Source organism: Malus sylvestris, chromosome 15 (assembly GCF_916048215.2).
Source record: "Malus sylvestris chromosome 15, drMalSylv7.2, whole genome shotgun sequence".
NCBI lineage: Eukaryota > Viridiplantae > Streptophyta > Magnoliopsida > Rosales > Rosaceae > Malus > Malus sylvestris.
Window position 1 is genome coordinate 18,327,114 of NC_062274.1, and position 19,046 is coordinate 18,346,159.

A 19,046-nucleotide genomic window follows, 5' to 3' on the forward strand; every position below is an offset into this window, starting at 1 on the left:
CCCAACAATCCATTATATCTATTTGATTTGACTTAATGGGGAATAAATTTTAAGGAAAACTAATGAAAATGGCTTGAAAACTTTGAGTTTTAATGATAAGGACAAAATAAAGGGTAAAGTGAATAGTACCATGATTGACTTTTTAGTGTAAAAAAGTGGTTTTTCGTTAAAGTAAACAGTACCGGAAGTTTTTCGTTAAAGTTCTCTAAATTTTATTGATTGAAAATTAGAAGGAATCCAACTAATTAAAAATTAAAAATTAAAAATTGAAACATGATTGTGAGGGAGGCACGTGACCATGCTAGATAATTAAAATAAAAATAAATAAAGAATGAGAGAGAGAGCACCTGGTGCAAATAAAGCAGAACACCAGCGAGAAGGTAAGCTCTCTACGCTCCTCCCTCACCTCTCATATTTTCCTCTTAATTTTCTGTAATTCTTTCAGTAATTATTATTTTTTCTTTCTATTATATCATCACTAGTGAAATTTCAATTGGGTTTTGAATTCATTGCAATTTGCATCTGCTCAAAATTCAGCTCAGCTTAATTGTAAACATAATCAATGAATTTTGATGTGCTAAAATTCACGTTAGTGCAGAAAAGTTCGTGTCTTCATAAGTTGCATGACTTTCTGTTCAGATTTTAGTCACTTGGGAAGAAGCTTTCTTTAGTACTTGTACTGGCCTGACTAACCCACTCTTATTATAGTCAATAGAATAATTAAAAGCTCTAATCTTTCCCCCTTTTTTAACTGAAAAAAGAAAAAAAAAATTCTCATTTCTCTTGCACTGAGTTCAATTCCCTTCGATGTACGTTAGAGCAGTTTAGAATATCGGATTGTTGAGGAGAAAAGAACAATACAGTTGATGAATTTTGTGTAATTAAAGATTTGGCCTCATCATTCCATGGATAATCTTCTAATCTAATGAATGATTAAGATGCATCTAAGTCACTCATTTGGTTCCATTTTCATCATAGTTATTTGAATTTTGGTAAAGCTAGAAAGGCAATGTCCACCTTTTTGGGTCGTTTGGTCATCTAAAATTGATTGAATTTGTGGAGCTTGTTAGCAAAAGAGTAGTGATTTCACACCCCCAATTTCTCCTTCTGCACTCCTCTTTATTTTTGTTCGTTGATTCTTCTTTGATATATTCAATTGTATCCGTAAAAAAGTAGAAGGGAGTGCGAAATCCCTACTTCCGCAAAAACTTAGACTCAGAACCACAGCAGAACATAGGTCTGAGTTTTACTAGTGTCACTCACAAGCTTGGACTACTGATCATGTAAAATATATAGCCGCTATGTGTTATCCGAAAGAGAAGATGGCACAAGAGCTTAGCAATCTTAATTTTTGGAAAACCGCCTTAGAATTAGTATTGTTTAGCTGCTAACTATATTATGCTTTTTAATATCTTCAGTAACAGAAAGAGCAGAACGAGGAAGAGGAACAAACTATGGCTGCAAGCTTCTTGTTTGCGTGCAATTTTAATGTAAACCATGGCTGTATGAATGATAATCCGTTACCCAAACTGTTCTTGGGTGCTGGACACAGAATCCGGGATCAAACGCTTTCAAATACAAATCAAACGCATCAATGCTTTCTAACAAGGAAGTCCTCTCATAGGTTTTCCGTTTCTGCTGTCACCAAAGGTTCCGCGAAATCAAGCAAGTCTGATGAGAAAATCCCCTCGTGGGCTAAACCGGATTCAGACGAGCCTCCTCCTTGGGCACAGAATGAAGGCAAGAAAGATGATGCACAAGAGGGATTTGAGGTTCCCTTTTTTGTTTATCTACTCGCCTCAGCGATCACTGCAATTGCCGCAGTAAGCTCCCTCGCCTGGTCCTTTTGAAACTGTATATGTCCCTTTGATGTGGTTTATAACAGGAAAAATAATGTTGAATTGCAGATAGGTTCTGTTTTTGAGTATGTGAACGAAAGGCCAGTCTTCGGAATCTTGGGTTCAGACAGCATATTTTATGCTCCAGTCCTTGGATTTTTTGCATTTACTGGCATTCCCACTTCTGTAAGTTGTTCTGTTTCTTTTGATCTTCTTAATTCAGTTTCAAGGTTTGATCTATTCATTTACTGATCCTCCATCATGAACCTATCATTCTTTTTAACTATTGTGCTATGCTAAACCATTGAAAATTTCATTTCAACGGATCAATAATCTGGGGTATGGATGATTGTGTGTGTGGATGATATGAACTCAATCCCCTTGGCTTTGTAACGTGGATGTTGAATGCAGGCATTCCTGTGGTTCAAATCTGTTCAAACTGCTAACAAGGAAGCTGAGGAGCAAGACAAGAGGGATGGATATCGATAGGGTAAGAAACAGCACCTTTAATGCATTAACCACCATATAGACTTATCTCTACAAAAATATTCGATTCTATTTCTTAATCCTATGTTATGGTCTTAGTTATTTGATTTTGTTTAAAACAGTCCATCTCAGAGCTCCGAAGTAGCTCACAATGGTAGATGATACCGATAATTCCCCAATAGTTTTCTTTATTTTTTCCAGGAAAGTGGCATGACTGATGATTCTATATGCTGATCTTGTCCCATTGGTTGTCATAATATAAACCGTTAGATGTATCTGATGGTTACTGTGGCTTTAGTTATTCCAGTCATACAGTACACTTGTGCAATAAACTATGCGGATCACACATCGCTGTTGTAGACATCTCATTTGAATAGATAAAAGTTTAAAATTCAGAATTTAACCTAATTCATCTTTTTTCTTCGGTTTTCAGCATTGAATATCTCGGTGAGCTCCACATATGCAATCCGCAGAAACCAGCATAAGTGTTTGCAGATGAAATTTTTTTTTTTTTTTTTATGACATAGGAACACAATTTACCAATGAAACATATCATTTGTTGTAGTTACCTTCAGACAAATGCATCTCATATTCTCATGTATGAGAAAGTATAGATGCCTCTGCACATACCCTAGCATGAAAAGATCTATCAAAACTTTTTCTTTGGAAATTTTTTGCTGTCGAACAGAAGAAGTACGATTTGTGAGCGTGTCGGTTGAAACGAGCACTTAAGAGTATGGAATATCCTTAAAGATGCAACAAAATAAGTTATTGGTACCTTAGGAGAGATGAAAAACGACACAGCAGATAAAATGAAAGAAGAGAAGGTAGCAACATAGGTAAGAATCTTTCCTTAGAAAGCAATGAGATGTGACAAAAATCATAGGTTTAAACGTTTGGGTTCCTTGTCATCTTCAACGGAACCACCTAGGTTTTTTTGTTCGTTCTCAATCATCAAATGTGGGAGCCTAGACTTTTGATTTATAACACCACGTGTTCCTCCGAGCTTGTGGAAAATTGAAGAAGCCACACTCCCCAAATCCGATTTCTGCAGTAAAACTTTTCCATCTCTTTCCCATGGATACTTCTCGTCGAACGCTCGAAACCCCAGTTGAGCACAAGCTTCCTGTAACTGATGACGAGAAATACGCGAACACAAGGACCGAGCAAATGCAGAGAGCTCAGTGGCTCAGAGCTGCTCTTCTGGGAGCAAGCGACGGGTTACTGTCAACCACGTCCTTGATGCTTGGTGTCGGGGCAGCGAAGGAAGATCGTGGGACGATGGTCTTATCCGGCATAGCGGGAGCTGTTGCAGGAGCTTGCAGCATGGCTGTGGGGGAGTTTGTTTCGGTATCAACACAAAGAGATATTGAAAGGACTTCTCTTTTAAGACAGGGCGGTTTCAAAACTGAGACGGGTAAGAAAGAGATGAAAGAACAATCTAACCTAACCATTTCAGTTGAACTGACTCCTTCAACAGGACTCCCATGTGGAAATTCAGCATCCAAGCCGCCGGAGCAGCCGGAGAAAACGAGGAAGATTACTGCCATTGAGATCACACAAATTAGGGAAGGGAAGGAGTCTTTGCCAAGTCCACACAAGGCAGCAGCTGCATCAGCCTTGGCATTTCTGTGTGGCTCACTTGTGCCTTTACTCTCAGCCATGTTTATTCCTCAAAATACTATAAGAATGGCGGTGGTTGTGGTAGTGGCTTCACTAGCTCTGGCTCTCTTTGGCTGCGTGGGAGCTCGTATGGGCGGCTCCCCGGCGATGCCATCTGCTGTTAGGGTTTTAGTTGGAGGTTGGATAGCAATGGCAATCACTTATGCCTTGCTCACCCCTTTTGAAAAGGAAAGTCCCAATGAAAAGGACTGATAGTTTCTGTATCCAGAATTTACTACATAATATATATTTATGCATATATTATTGTGCTAGTCGTGAAGAACTTTCGGCATCTTAGTTGTAGTTAAGTTTCTATTGTGCAAGTCCAGATTTTTATAGAAAATGGAGGTTGAACTTTTTTTTCTTGTTAAATTACAAAATACAATTTTCATGAATGTAACCAAGTTTAGAATAAATTATAGAACAAATAAAAAAATTTCTTAAACAATTCCAGGTGGGTATTGTTTATTAAGCGAATAAGCGATGTAACAAGTTTAGTGATGAAATCTTGTAAACAATGAACCTAATTACAAGAAATCATTCCATTTATAAGAGCAAGTCCACCGGAGGTGGAATAGCCCAGCACCCAATCAAAAAACCAGGCTGGGACCTGTCAACCCACTCCAGCCCACGGGATTGCCTGGCACCCAGCCCAAGCTAGTCTCCAGGCCAGCCCAAAATTGACAAACCTTGGGACCGACCTATATGACGTCAGGCTGACGTCATGATATGAAATCGGTGATGACGAACTCCATCTCCGATGAGGAAGACGGCTGGACGACGCTACCTTCAAGGACAAGGTCGCCGACCCAAAACTTGTTGTTGAGGACGAGCTGGTCTTGGAAGCTGTTGAGGACGATAACATCAAATCCGACGATGCAGCTGAAGGTCAGGGCATAGGTCCAGAGGCGGTGGATTTGGAGCTGGCGAGCCCACGTGCCGATATTAACCAGTTTGGGGTGGGTAGACCGCAGAGGGCGGTGGGTGGTGGAGAAGAAGCAGAGAGTGAAGAGGAGGTGGGGATTTGATGGAGGGTGGAGATGGGGGGGTGCGGGGTTGGCATGCTCTGGTCTAAGGAGCATTTTTGGAGAGAGAGGGAAGGAGAGGGAGAGAGAGCTCATGGTGATGATGAAGGTGGTGGTGGGTTGGCGTGCTTTGATGTACAATCTGTCAGATTATTATTTTTTATTATTTTATAATAAAAAATAATAATATTTTAATAAAATTGACTTGGCTATTTTTTGTTAGGAGTGGAGATGTTTTGACCTATTACTGTTTATTGGGGTCTATTACTATTCACTTGAGTGGATAAATGAGATGGGTGCTGGCGTAAAGTCTTTAGGGGTGGACTTGCTCTAAGCCTCACATGTGACCTAATATCCCAGTAAATAGGGTGTTGAGTTTTCATCCAGCTGTTCAGAGTTCGGAATTTCTCCTTCCTAAATTATTGTAATAGTTTTAAATCTTTTTCATCTTCTTAATAATTAAAAAAAATATTTATAAGCCTAATTATAGCTTAATATGCATGCATAAACTCGTGCAAGATGTAACAAGTTTGAATTATATGAAAAACTTACTCGAAAAAACTCAATATAATTGTGAACTGCCTTTTTAAGAACATCCGATAAAATGAACAATATACATATAACATTAGCATGGCCTTGCGCAACTAAATAATGTCAAAGCTGCCGCAAAGATTTGATTATGCGCCAAGGAAAACGACAGCGGATCCGTGCATGTGAAACAAAGCCATATTCACTTTCCAAGGACATTGTTTATGCATTTAAGAAATAATCATCAAATCTCGAGGGAATTTCTTGATCAAACCATAAAATAAGAATAATATTTCTTATATTAATCTTCTCCATCTCGGGAAAATTATGCAAGATTGAATATACAAAACCACGAGCAATCTGTAGACGTGAGTATAATCATATATTAGTTAGAGTTAGAGAGAACGTATTCCTTTCTTGCAGTTTATATTAAATGCATGTAATCGTAATAGGACTAAACACAATTATGTAAATAGAATATAATCAGAGATTTATGCCTCGTTTGGACGTGCTTTTAAAATAATGGAAACTGCTTTTAGAAAAAAAATGTTTTTGGATTCCAAAAACATTTAAAGTGTTTTTTTTTCCATAATTCACTTATATTTTAACTAAAGATTGGTTTAAGAAATTTTTTCACCATTTTCAACAATTTTAAAAGCACTTCTAAAGAAGCCTTTATGACCAATTAAAATGGACAGTCCATTGTTTGTTGTATCAAAATGTGAGTTAGACAAGATGAATTATAAATCTACAATAGAATAGGTTATATAACATATTCTTACACCTAAATTACAAGTTATGTCTTACAAAACTTAATCGATCTCTGCCAATTCAATCTTATCCATAAAATCCAATTTCATTCAGCCAACCAAACAGGCTCTTGGAGTACAGGCTCTTGGAGTTAAGCGCCAACCCATCACTTCTGACAAGGAAGAGAGATTGGAAAGAGATATATTGAAAGCAAAATCTTGTGAAGATAAGAGATGATGAGATAAGAATAAATAAATAAAAAATATGTATTTCTAGAAGAAAACTTGTAGTAGTGAAAGTATGGCAAGGTGGTTGCACTTAAAAGCTGCTTCTAAAATGGAAGCGTTGTCCATGCTCTTAAAAGTTTCAGAATTATAAGCCCAAATTTCTTGAAAAACGTTATACTTTTACAATTTAGCTACAAAAAAAAAATGCATGCTTGAATCTGCTATTTGTTTATACTTTAGTCAATGTAGTTACGTCCACATCTCGATCATGGATAAAAATGGAAAAGAAGAAATCAGTCTACCAATGCCGATTCTCCAAAGACTGGATCGTCTCGATCGTTTGGTAAAATGTCTCTTCATTTTATTTTTCCCATTGATAGTTTTATTTTATGAGCTTGCGCATATGCTCATAGATGCACCATCTCCATGATTTACAGCTGCAGTTCTTGGAACACAAGCATTGCCTATCAGCCAAGCATTCTTCTTGTCCTACCTCCTTGGAACCAGAAGATGATCAGTGTAAGACTTTGTCATCTGCAATTGAAGAAGCACATCACAAAGGCACACTGATGGAGAGAGTAGCTATGCTTGAGAAGCGTGTTTTGCAGGTAACCATGAATGAATATTTTTTGGTAGATTTTTTTCAAATCTTTTTTTTTCGCTATGAATTTAGTAATATCTTTGAAATATTTTTCATCCTCCCCAATTTAGATAAGCCATGAGATGGATGTGGAAAATGCATCAAGTTCAAGCTGCTTCACAATTGAAGCATCTGAGGAAATTGGGCAAGGATCTTCAGAAGCATATGTGAGGAAGCCAAATTGTTGCAAGAAGGGCAGAAGAAAGAAAAATGTTGCTTCCATTATTCAGATGAGAGAATGGTTTAGATGGAGGAGAATGGGATGTTAATTAATTAATCATCCTGAAAAATTATTTTCTGCATTAATTAATTAATTGTCGATGCCACATGTTAATCCATCACGATAATAATTGATTTCGTGTACAATTTTTTCTTTTTTTAGTTTAAATAAATATAAGATGACCACTGCCACAAGTTTTTGTTGATAAACAGGATTAAGATAATAATTGATTTCGTGTGCAATTATTTTTTGTTTAGTTTAATTAAATATAAGATAATGGACAACCTATATTATGTATGTATCCAGATGCCACAATAGTCGTGGACGAAAGTGCACCCTACAATTTATCCCCAAACAATAAGAAAAATATTTATAGAAAATATCAAAAAATTATCACTTACAATCACACATCCTAGAATATGAATAGAAAATAGAGGACAATACTAAATGGGGGTGGGATAAAGAGATGGCCTTATATTGAATTTTTTTTTTCAACCAATTGGGGGTGAGAGTAGCCGTTCGAAATTGGGACATCTTCTAACATTGAAAAGTGAGTTAAAGCAGGAGCCAGATGTGCGATAGGAAGTTTCTCGGGCCTTTATCTTCTCCCTAATTCCCCCTCTCTTCATCAATTTCCTCTAATCTCTTTACTTCGTGGCCGCTAAATTAAGAGTTTGCCGGTTACATTACATGTGTTGTACTTTTATGTGTATATGTAAGTAAATTCTAACAAAGTATCAAATATCAAAGTTACAGGCGAAAGTTAAAACAAACAATCTCAAAAGAAGATTAGAGATTTATGTGATTCGGTGTAAAGCCAACGTGCATGGGCAAAGCATGAAGAAAAATCTCACAAAACAAATTGAGATTACAAAAGAGTTTTTAACTCTCACAACGCAAATTCCACAACTTACAAATTCTAAACCAAATAAGTAGAGGATCCAAAATAAACGGAGAAGTCTCTCCCAAAGCTATGAATTTGCCACACTTATGACTTCAAACGGTGACCTCCACTCCAAAAACTAAAAGAGAGAAAACTCTCTACATTAATGGTGACGGCATACAAAATAAACTAACCCCTAAGGTCCTATTTATAATGCATAGGACTTTGGCTACAATGACAATCCTAATCCTAATTGGAAGTAAATCCAAATCCTAATTAACTCGGTAATAAAAAAAAATCTTTCCACCAAGCAAGGAATTCAACCAAAAAGTCAATACAAACCAAATTAGATACCAAAACGTAATAGGGTCACGAAACCTTAAACTTTTTGCATGTACCAATTGATCAGCTGCCACCACCGAATGTTCGCCGTTGCCAGAAACTTCTTATACTGTTTATATACTTCTCCCAATCAATGTCCAATTGTCCGCCACTTCTAAATTTGTATCTAACACTCTAATTTTGAGATGTAAATCACATTGGCATATAATTTTATGTAACAATATATAGAAGGTTTTTAATTTGAAGAGAAGTACCAATAGAAAATAAGTCTGGTTATGATCACCTAAAAGACAAAACACCAAGATTGGAGGCGGTGACGGGATTTGAACCCACAAATCTCACATGAAACTGAACAAAGAAACACCACTTGTGCTAAGAGAAAACTTTGTTATACTAGTGCACAACAACATATATAACCTATAGGTATTGTATCACGTTAAAAAATTTTGGGGCCCTACTCATGACCTAAATTCCAAGACCTAAAATGTATTAAATTGTTTTGGAATGAATTTAACCCAATATTTTTTTCAGTATGATTTTTTTTGGTAACTTTGAGTTATGTTATCTTAATTTAATTTTACGAATGTTTTAACATAAAAAGAATTAAATTCCAGCAAAATTTCCAAAATTACTAGTCACTACTCAACAAACCAAGCTTCATTGTACACACCAACCAACCAAACTTCATTACACACACCAAACATGTATTTTATTATTTTGCCCTTGAATTTTTTTTAGCCGTTGAATATTTTTTTACCGTTGAATTTGACAAAAACGAATATGAACTATTAGTTCAATTTCAAAAGATTGCTAGAAAAAGGGAGTTTGATATGGACCGTTGATAGCCAACGGCCCAGAAATCGAAGGATTCACATTACCTTTGGACAACTAGAGCCCTTCCATGCGAGCCTTTCCGACAATATATGTAACCGCTCTCTGATCACTACTGGTTGTTGTTCACGTGTAATTAATGCGTGGTAAATTGCATCTTCTACTGGCCTAATTTCAGAAGCAAACACACCTTCAGTATGACATGTGAAAAATGGACGTTCCGTGCGGGTGAAGCAAAACTATGGTCTTTCGTTGAATAGTAGTCGTTACTGCCGTTGGGAATTTGGTACAGTCGTGAAAAGTTGGTTAAGCTTTGGTCGACTGCATGTTTGTCATGTTTAGGAAAAAGACTAATTTCAATAGGTGATGTTATTCATACATTTATTTTTACTTATTAACATTTTTTTTAATTTATTAATTTTACATCATTAGATCGAATAAATTAAAAAAACAGTCATTAACCAAATGTTAACAAGGATATATGAAAAATAAACATGAATGTGTAAAGAACATTATCCATTTGCATAAAGTATCTTTCTGGTGTGGTAACGTGTTAGGTATGTACTTGACCACCATCAACAACAATAAAGTTTGGGTAGTGATATTCACACGCTCTTCTCACTTTCTTCTCACTTTCTGGCCGTTGGATTAAATGAATTGAATAATATCAAATTATATAAATTACCAAGAGATGTATGGAAGGTAAAAATAGGTATATGGATAACACCATCCTAAAATTTTATCATAATAAATGAGATCGACTGTATGAATTCAAGAACAATGTTGCACTCGGCTTTGCATCAAATTCCCTGTTTGCTTTAAGAACTTCATGTCTTGTAAGTTGTATGTTAGGTCTGTAGTTAAAGAAAAAAATCTCAATATAATAATTATGTGATTAAACTAGTCTAAATAGAAATTTTAATTCAAATTCTCTCAAATTTAACCAATCGCACGTAGGCAAAAATGACAGAATTTGAATGGAAAGTTGGATCTCGGCTAAGGTTGGTAATGAATTATAGTTAATGATATTATTAACATTTTTCTTACTATAGTACTAACATAGGCATATCACTCACGCCATTTTGAAATTTAATCCAAATGTAGTGCTATTCACACATTTATTTTGGGTTCTCACAAATTCATTGTTAACTTAGCTTTTGATTTTCTTTAATTCAAAATTCGACGACTGAAATTAAAAGACGTGTGTGGAAAGTAAAAAAAATTCACACACCCCTAAATTCAATAAAGAAGATAAAGAAAGTAAACCAAAAGTGGAATTATTTTGCTCATCATCCATAAATGATGGTAATGCTCACTGCTTCATTGATTATCATTGGATGATTTTGATTTAATTTATCTACTACAAATTTCAAGATTTAAACTCATCTAACAGTAATTAATAAAGTGATGTGCATCACTACCACTTAAATGTGCTCAGCAAAAATGCACTATAAAAAAAAAAAAAAACCCTCACTTTTTATAAAAGTGTTAAGTACTCAATTCGTCTACCCGATCATGTATTACATTATCCAATTTATTTATTTATCATATATTCTTTGAAAGATCATCTTGTAAAAACTTACTAAAATTAAAAATCATTTAGTGTTTTATAATTATGATCAAATAAATACCAACACAATTTTTGGATAAAAAATATATAAATGTTTGGAACAATAATCAAATGACTAAACGAAAATAAGTGCTGGTTTCAACGACGAAATTGCATCATGGTTAAAAATAAAAATAAAATTTACTACTTAGTAATACAGTTTAATAATATTACTCTAAATGAAAAATCATAAATTCAATTTGTACCAAAAACGTCGTGTAGAACATGACACTGTATTATTTAAGTGCAGCGGTAAACATGAAACATTGTCGTCGGGTGGAGACGGTTGTACCAAATTTGTTAAATAAATAATTGGTGGACGAGTTTGTTTTGCCCACTTTCTTGGTCTTTTATACGCCTCACCGATGGAAAGTGATACAATGATGCGCTTAACAGAGAAAGACCCAGAAACATTGAGAGAAGGGGGCTGGGACGGTGACAGCTGACACCGATGCTACTCAACAGTGACCAGATCTTCTCGAAACCACCCAAGTTTCCATCTTTATTAGCAATTTAAGTTGTTGGGTCGGATTAAATTGCTCCCAAGGACAAGAAGAAGAAGTTGCAGAAGCAGAAATGATGGAGATGAAGGAGGAAGAATCTCAGAAAATGGCGGTTTTCAAAGGCAGAGAAATATTCGGGTCAAATGTTTTGCACATGGTTCTGGCTCTGGGTATTTGGCTGGGTACAATCCATTTCAACGCGGCTCTGGTTCTCTTCACAATCTTCTTCCTTCCGTTTTCCAAGGCCCTTCTGTAAGTGTTCATCTTTCTCAGCCTTTTTTTTTTCTCCCCTAATTTGGTTTTTTATTTTTTTTGTCATTAATTTATTGATTTTTTTGGTGAAAATTTTGAAATTTTTCAGTGTACTTGGGTTGCTTGTATTGTTTATGATCATCCCAGTTGATGATAAGAGCAAACTAGGAAGATCACTTTCCAGGTAAAAGTTGCACCCTTTTCGGGCTCTTTGGGAATTGGATTGCTAGTTTTTGAGAGGTTCTCCGTGCAGGACGTCATTTGCGCAATTTATTAACTTCAAAGTTGATCATATTTAGTGACGTTGATGGTTTTAGGGTGTAGAATCATCATGGAGAGCTTAGGCTTTTTATTTATAGTATCGGATTAGTTAAAGACGAGACGTCCTGCACAAAGCGGAACTGACAAGTATACAAGTAATTTATGTTAGTTTCGATTGGATTTTCAGGTACATATGTAAGCATGCCTGTGCTTATTTTCCCGTGACTCTGTACGCAGAGGACATCAATGCCTTCGATCCTAATCGCTCTTATGGTATCTCCTCTTTTATCGAAGTAGAACCGGTTACAAACTTTTAATAAAAAATAGAACCCAAGTACACTAAATGGACATAAACCACGGTTTAGTGTCCCTCTAGTTCTATTTTTGAGTTAAAGTTTGTGACTGGTCAAAATTTTGCATGTTTCCCAATGTATTTATATCACGTTAGAAGCTGTGATGAATTAATAATAGGAGTGGCATTTTGGCTATCTGTGGTTGATGCAGTCTTTGGTTATGAACCACATTCGGTTTTGCCAATTGGTGTTGTTGCACTTGCTGACCTTACTGGGTTCTTGCCTCTCCCCAAAATTAAGGTCCTTGCGAGTAGCGCGGTAAGACATCTTCGCTTAGTTGGCACTACTCTTTCTTCAATTCATGTCTCAACCTTTTTCCCTACAGTTTCTTATCTATATTCTATACTTTTGCTGATTCTGTGTTGGGAATTATGTTTAGGTGTTCTACACACCATTCCTGAGACATATATGGACATGGCTGGGTCTTACACCGGCCACAAGGAGTAATTTTATCTCCCACTTATCTGCTGGTTATAGTTGTATCATTGTGCCTGGTGGAGTGCAGGAGACATTTTATATGGAGCATGGCACTGAGGTTTACATCTATAAAATCTTTCTTGTGCTTTTGCTCTACTTTTTCATCTAGTCATCTGTTGCTATATGCACTAATCTGACAATCAGCTGGTGTCTGTTTTCTCAATTGTAATTCCGTTTCTAATTGCTAATCCGTTCTTACTTTGTAGATAGCATTCCTCAAGTCGAGAAGAGGATTTGTTCGCATAGCCATGGAGCTGGGTAATCCCCTGGTTCCAGTTTTCTGCTTTGGTCAGGTATCGCCATTTTTGGCATTTTCAATCTAGTTTTTCCACCTATTAAGTCATCTACTACCCAGTCACGTGGTATCTGTTTTGCATCTGTGTGCTGGCTTTTCTGGTCCAAACATGTATTGATGTCAACAGTTTTCTAGCTATTAAGATTAGTTCGTTGCAATTTCTATGTGAAACCACATCATTTATTGGGATTGTTGATTATACTTTTCTCATCTCTAATGCATCTGCTTCATCTAACGATGGAATGATATTCCCATTTCTTTTCTATTGATCCATCCATGTTGCAGTCAAATGTTTACAAGTGGTGGAAACCAAGTGGGGAATTGATTTTGAAGTTTGCTAGAGTTATCAAGTTCACCCCAGTTTTCTTCTGGGGATTATTTGGGTATGCATTTTGAGTTTAAGATACTATATTGTTGTCGTCTTAATAGCAATTGTAGAACTTCTATCTTTGCAATTAGCTTTGGAAAGTATGTCTGTAAAATCTCAGAAGGAAAAACTATTCCGGTGAAAAAGTTTCCCATTAGAGTGAGAAGAAGTTATATTACTATTGAAGGATTCGTTTATTTTTCTAACCAAACAAGGATTTAGTTATGTATATTTGTACATTTGTGATTTTTGAATATTAGCAACGCTGTGGTTTTTGGCAACTGTTAATTGTTCATATCATGCTTCTCGAATGCAGAAGTCCTGTACCGTACAGTCATCCAATGCACGTGGTGGTCGGAAAACCAATTGATGTCAAGAAGACTCCACAACCCAGCATGGAAGAGGTATGGATTCCACCAAAACTGAGCATAACGTATGTGTTTAGTTCTCTCTGAACATTCAATCATGGGAAAACTGTGCTTGGACAGTATCCAACTTACTTTTTAGCACTCTTTCTGTTGCCCCGAACTTCATCTTCCACATGCATCATGCTTGATTTAATGCATCTCATCTTGCCTTAAAAAACAAGACGTCTCTCAAAACCAAAGTTGTAATGTTCGATGCCTATTCCATACCACATCCATCTCCATCTTTGGTTTCTTTTGCAATTGAAACTCCATTCGAGTGAAATATCGCATCTTCTACAGAGCCATAGCATATATTACTCGTTGACTTGAGGAACTCCTCCCATGTCAAGAGCTATTAATGTATTCAAAAGCCTATTGGATATAGATTTAGTTCCATCCCATCAGCGAAATCCATGAACTGAAGTTTACGGGGTGATGGGAGTCACTGGCTGCTGCAGCTCCACGGAGTTTTATATATTTAAGTTCGAAAATTTTGTAGCCTACTAGACCGTGATGGCTAAAATGTCGGAGTTCATGCTTCTATTTTCTTTTTACAGGTGAATGAAGTGCACGGTCAGTTTGTCGCAGCACTGCAGGATCTTTTCGAACGGCACAAGGCACGGGTTGGACACGCTGATCTCCAATTGAAAATTCTTTGAACAGATCGTACGTACTCTAGTTATGTACACCTATACATGCAGCTCCCTCTTCTCCGGTCTTTTTTTTTTTTGGGAATTCTTAATGAAACACTTCTAGTACTTTTAACATTAAGGGCATTTTTACCTTGAAAAATCGTTCCTAATACTATTCACTTACATATTTATTTTGTCCTTTTGATTAAAATTAGAGTTTTTGAGAACTTTTCGTTAGTTTTCCTTCTTTTTTTCTTTTCATTTTCTGGGAAATTTAGCGATAACACGTTGTATTAACTATAAAGTCAGATTGTAGAATCGCTCTTGATGTCTTAGCTAGTAGTCAAAGCTGATAGTCAAAACCTTCATCTGGAGCAACAGAAAGTGGCATATTTATGCTTGTAAATTAAGCTCTAAATTAATTCATACTTTATTAATCAATTTAGTAGTTTATATAGGGTCGAAGCCCGTAGTGAAGACACTTACTCCATTTTTCAATTAATTGTTTGTCCCACTCGTCCCTACTTGATGTGACATTGATCCTAATTGCTCACTCGCGCAAAAATTATTGTATGGTACTAAAATACGTAAAATGGAATAACCAGTGCATGGTTTTAACCATAATTATAATATCTAGGCGCGCCGGGGATAGAGAGAGAGAGGGAAGGGGGGGGGGGGGGTTGCAGAGAGAACATTGAACACTACTCTTTCATTCTCAACTTAATGTTTTCAACTTTAACAGAGAGCTCTAACTTTTGCTCCTCAATATCTTTCAAAACCGAAAGCAAGTTAGCTCTATACCATTCACATTTCCGTCGTGCACGCTCGAGTTGACGCTCTAGTTTCTGCATTTTCTTGTCCTGGTGATCCTGCAAAATCGAATTGAATCGCAAAATTAACCATCAACTCAGCATTTGCAAAACCATATACCAGATGTCAAATAATCGAAGGATGAAAACGTAACAGATGTATCCCGCAAGATAAGCATGTGCACCCAAATTTCCACGTCTCCGGTACTCATGATATCTTGCCAACTATCCCTCCCCAACTACTTCAACAGACAATAAAGCCCTAATGTTATCATATAGGTAAGAGGTTTCATGTGGTTACAGAAGGAAACTGACCGCGGATAGAGTTTCAAAACCCCGTTTATGATCACCGAAGGTATTGTTTGATTGATTTCCCAAACGAAACCCATCTTCTCTTCCAGCTGTATTAGTTGTGGCCGCTCTCCTGCCGTTCTGCATTTCAGTGGCAACTTTATTTGCAGCCACTTGAAGGGCGTCCATTGCCACATTATAAATTTCAGCAGTCGTAATCCCTTCGTCAACATATTTAAGTGCCTCGTGACGCAGATTATTGTACCGTACTGTTAGAGATTCTTGTGACTTACTCAGCAAATCGCCGGCATGTTCCTCCAATATGACACCACTCTTGGCATTCCTCGTCCAACGCTTCAAAATGAAATGAGATGGCAGAGTGAGAACATTTGTCACCCTAAAAACTGTCAAGATGTGTGCGCAAAGAAGGCCAGAAAACTCAAACATCTGGCAACTACAAAATGCTTTCATCTCATGAACGTTAAATCTAACCGTATAAGCTTTATGACTTTCCCCAAATTTAGCAACTTGATAAATGGATCCTACCTCCTCGTCCTCAACCTTCGTTGCCAAAAATGTTAACGTCTCAACCAACTCCTCTTGAAATTTCGTAAACAATTTCCTCGTGTAAAGCCCAGCTGCCTGTTTCTCCATGGGCGAAGGGGTCTTAAGAACCGGAGCAGTGTTTATAGTATCATAATCTGCCCTCACTTCTTTCTCATACCGACTTTCAACAGCTTTCTCATACTGCTTAACAAACAGCTGTAGAGTTGTTGATGCATTGACATATCCATCAAAATAAGAGTTCATGCTATCACTGCACTGTGTTACTGACATTTCTGCAAAGAAGGTGCCTCTCAGGTACACAGGGACCCACTGCTGCCGATCAGCATACATCGATTGGAGCCATTTATGCTCCCTGAGATCATATTTACCAATTAGGGACAGCCAACAAGACTCAAACTCTTCAATTGATTCACTCAGGTTGACACATTTATGAAGCTCTGCTTCAAAGTTGGAATGCTCACAAAGCACAGAGGACAACTTCTCTTGGCATTCTTTAAATATGTGCCACTTGCAGAAGCGGTGTCGAGTCTCAGGGAAAATATGGGTAATGGCCATGGTAATCACCCGATCATGATCAGTCGTAATTGACAGTGGAGGTTGGCCAGACATTGCCATGAGCCATGTTTTGAAAAGCCAAAGAAACGATGCCTCAGATTCATTTATCAGGAGGGCACAGCCAAAAAACACAGGCTGTCCATGATGGTTAACCCCTGTGAAAGGTGCAAAAGGCAACCGATAGCGGTTAGACCTGTAAGTTGTGTCAAAGGTAACAGTGTCACCGAAGTAAGTATAGTCATTCCTTGCCTTATGATCAACCCAGAAGAAATTGCCCATGCACTGATCTTCATCTCCCTGCACAGCAAAGAAGAATGCCGGGTCCTTAGCTTGCCTGTCCTTCAAGTAATCCAAGAGCAGCTGAGTGTCGCCTCCAAGGGTCCTTTGCTTACAACTCCTCATGTAATTCCTGCAGTCACGCTCCGTGAAGCCAACATTCCTAATTCCACCATATTCTTTGACGAGGGCAGACATAATTCCTCTGGGGCCAATCCCAGCACCCTGCAAGGTATCAATCAAAGACTTTGCAGAACCCGAGACATGACGATGAGAGCGAAGGGAGTGCACCTTATCAGGTGGAACCAGCTCATGGTTATGCTCCTTAACAAAAGCAGACACAACCCATCTCCCAGAGTCGTGAATCTTTATTACCAACATGGCCTTACAACCAACTCGGGTCTCTGCTCGGGGGCGCTTGGCCCGCCCTTCGCAGTCAGACCCAGACTTCCCATTCTTGTTGACACGAAATCCCTCCTTGGCACAAACAAAAGACCGCTGAATGATGGCGCCATCGCGCCTGGAGCGACGAGACATGCTGACACGAGTGCTGAAGCCAATGCGGCGAGCATAGGAATTGTAAAAGGCCTTGGCAGCCTCCTCAGATTCGAATTCCATCCCCTCACAGGGTTCAAGGCTACTGTCTCCTTCCGGGATGTAATGCTCCAAAACAGCAACACTACTGACAACATCGGAACCAGTAGGAGTGGGAATAGCAGTGGCAGGAGAATCATGAAGGAGGTCATCATGGTCAACAGATTGGTCAATGTAACCCAGACCCATCATGTCGAATTCAAGAACATCATCATTGCCCAAGCTCAACGGTTCAAACTCCATTTTTTCACATGGAATTTTTTTTATTCTCTTGCTTAAATTAAAACCAAAATGCTATAAATCACCAATTCAATCATAAATTACAACGAACAAAATTGGGCAAATGGGAAAATAAAAAATAAAAAAAGCATAATTTTGATGGCATTTTGGATTTTAGAGGGAAAGCTAGAACCTTGGAGGCGATCCATTTGAGCAGGAAGGAGGAGGAATTGCAAATGGGTACAAAAATCTTCACTCTGGAGATGTTTTGGCAGCGCCTGGGAGTGCGGAGGAGCGAGACGGCGCGTGAATTGAACGTGCAGAGCAGTGACGAACAGAGTGGGTAAGAGAGAAAGAGAGGGGGGAGGGGAGGGGGAGTGGTGGAGTGTGGCGGGGGTTTAGGGCAGATGATTTGGTACTTGACGAAACGTGGAGGAGTATCAGGGATTACCACGTCTCGTGCCGTTGGATCCTGCCCTAAAACCCTTTTCACACTCGGCAAGAAAGCCGTGCTATGAGTCAATATTATATTATAAATAAAACTAATGAAAATGACTTGAAAACTTTGAGTTTTAACTATAAACACAAAATAAAGGGTAAAGTAAATAGTATCAGATTTGACTTTTTAGTGTAAAAAATATAATTTTTCGTTAAAGTGAACAAGGTTTTTTGTTAAAACTCTCTATATTATATTTGAAATTATATTTTATTTTATTCGATGTTTACTGATATTTTATAATATATATACACTTGATCGATATTTTTATTATGTTTGGATTGTAGGACAAGCAAAATCTCCTTTGAATAAAAGTGATAAAATGATGGAACTTCAGATTAATTTCAAACAGAGTAGATTCGCAAGTCATACTTGTTGGTTATGTCAAAATCTCATCCCTAAATTACAAGTCGTTCGATTATGGCGATTAAATAAAAGTAAATACGCAGTTTGACATATTAACGTTTTGAGCTTATTTGGGCCATAAGTAATTGAAGATGATGTTTTCTAAGAAACTTTCTTTCTATAAAGTTGAAGAAGACGTCCTAAACTTTTCAACACTAACTTAATGTTTGATTCGTGAAATGCTTTTAAATGACTAAAAGCATTTTTAAGAAAAATAATTTTGGGTTACAAAAGCACCTGGACTTT

General features: G+C 37.3%; 5 protein-coding genes across 7 annotated transcripts; 4 read left to right on the top strand and 1 right to left on the bottom strand.

The window, feature by feature from the left end:
• Positions 1-287: 287 nt before the first annotated feature.
• Positions 288-2,994, top strand: LOC126605144 (uncharacterized). Of its 2 annotated transcripts, none has more exons than XM_050272510.1 (5): positions 288-380; positions 1,419-1,823; positions 1,908-2,024; positions 2,250-2,328; positions 2,758-2,994. In XM_050272510.1, the coding sequence occupies exons 2-4, from the start codon at positions 1,455-1,457 to the stop codon at positions 2,325-2,327; spliced, it is 564 nt and encodes a 187-aa protein (XP_050128467.1). In that variant the 5' UTR covers positions 288-380; positions 1,419-1,454; the 3' UTR covers position 2,328; positions 2,758-2,994. The 2 variants fall into 2 exon arrangements, with proteins under 2 accessions (XP_050128467.1, XP_050128468.1); XM_050272511.1 differs by lacking the exon at positions 2,758-2,994 and adding an exon at positions 2,526-2,687.
• Positions 2,995-3,124: 130 nt separating this feature from the next.
• LOC126605142 (vacuolar iron transporter homolog 4-like) lies at positions 3,125-4,344 on the top strand. The gene has a single exon (XM_050272509.1). The coding sequence runs from the start codon at positions 3,402-3,404 to the stop codon at positions 4,197-4,199; it is 798 nt and encodes a 265-aa protein (XP_050128466.1). The 5' UTR covers positions 3,125-3,401; the 3' UTR covers positions 4,200-4,344.
• A 2,240-nt stretch (positions 4,345-6,584) lies between these two features.
• Positions 6,585-7,618, top strand: LOC126605146 (uncharacterized). Its single transcript, XM_050272512.1, has 3 exons — positions 6,585-6,859; positions 6,954-7,124; positions 7,228-7,618. Exons 1-3 carry the CDS (start codon positions 6,725-6,727, stop codon positions 7,423-7,425), a joined length of 504 nt encoding a protein of 167 aa, XP_050128469.1. The 5' UTR covers positions 6,585-6,724; the 3' UTR covers positions 7,426-7,618.
• A 3,722-nt stretch (positions 7,619-11,340) lies between these two features.
• On the top strand, positions 11,341-14,775 carry LOC126605141 (diacylglycerol O-acyltransferase 2D-like). The gene is made up of 9 exons (XM_050272508.1): positions 11,341-11,796; positions 11,906-11,980; positions 12,245-12,330; positions 12,562-12,668; positions 12,790-12,945; positions 13,094-13,180; positions 13,468-13,565; positions 13,866-13,953; positions 14,514-14,775. Exons 1-9 carry the CDS (start codon positions 11,618-11,620, stop codon positions 14,613-14,615), a joined length of 978 nt encoding a protein of 325 aa, XP_050128465.1. The 5' UTR covers positions 11,341-11,617; the 3' UTR covers positions 14,616-14,775.
• Positions 14,776-15,277: 502 nt separating this feature from the next.
• On the bottom strand, positions 15,278-18,384 carry LOC126605136 (protein FAR1-RELATED SEQUENCE 5-like). 2 transcript variants are annotated; one of them, XM_050272503.1, is made up of 3 exons: positions 16,181-18,384; positions 15,713-16,042; positions 15,278-15,457 (listed from the first exon to the last, which is right to left on the bottom strand). In XM_050272503.1, exons 1-3 carry the CDS (start codon positions 17,921-17,923, stop codon positions 15,290-15,292), a joined length of 2,241 nt encoding a protein of 746 aa, XP_050128460.1. In that variant the 5' UTR covers positions 17,924-18,384; the 3' UTR covers positions 15,278-15,289. The 2 variants fall into 2 exon arrangements, with proteins under 2 accessions (XP_050128460.1, XP_050128458.1); XM_050272501.1 differs by having other exon boundaries at positions 15,713-18,384.
• Between the last annotated feature and the right edge of the window lie 662 nt (positions 18,385-19,046).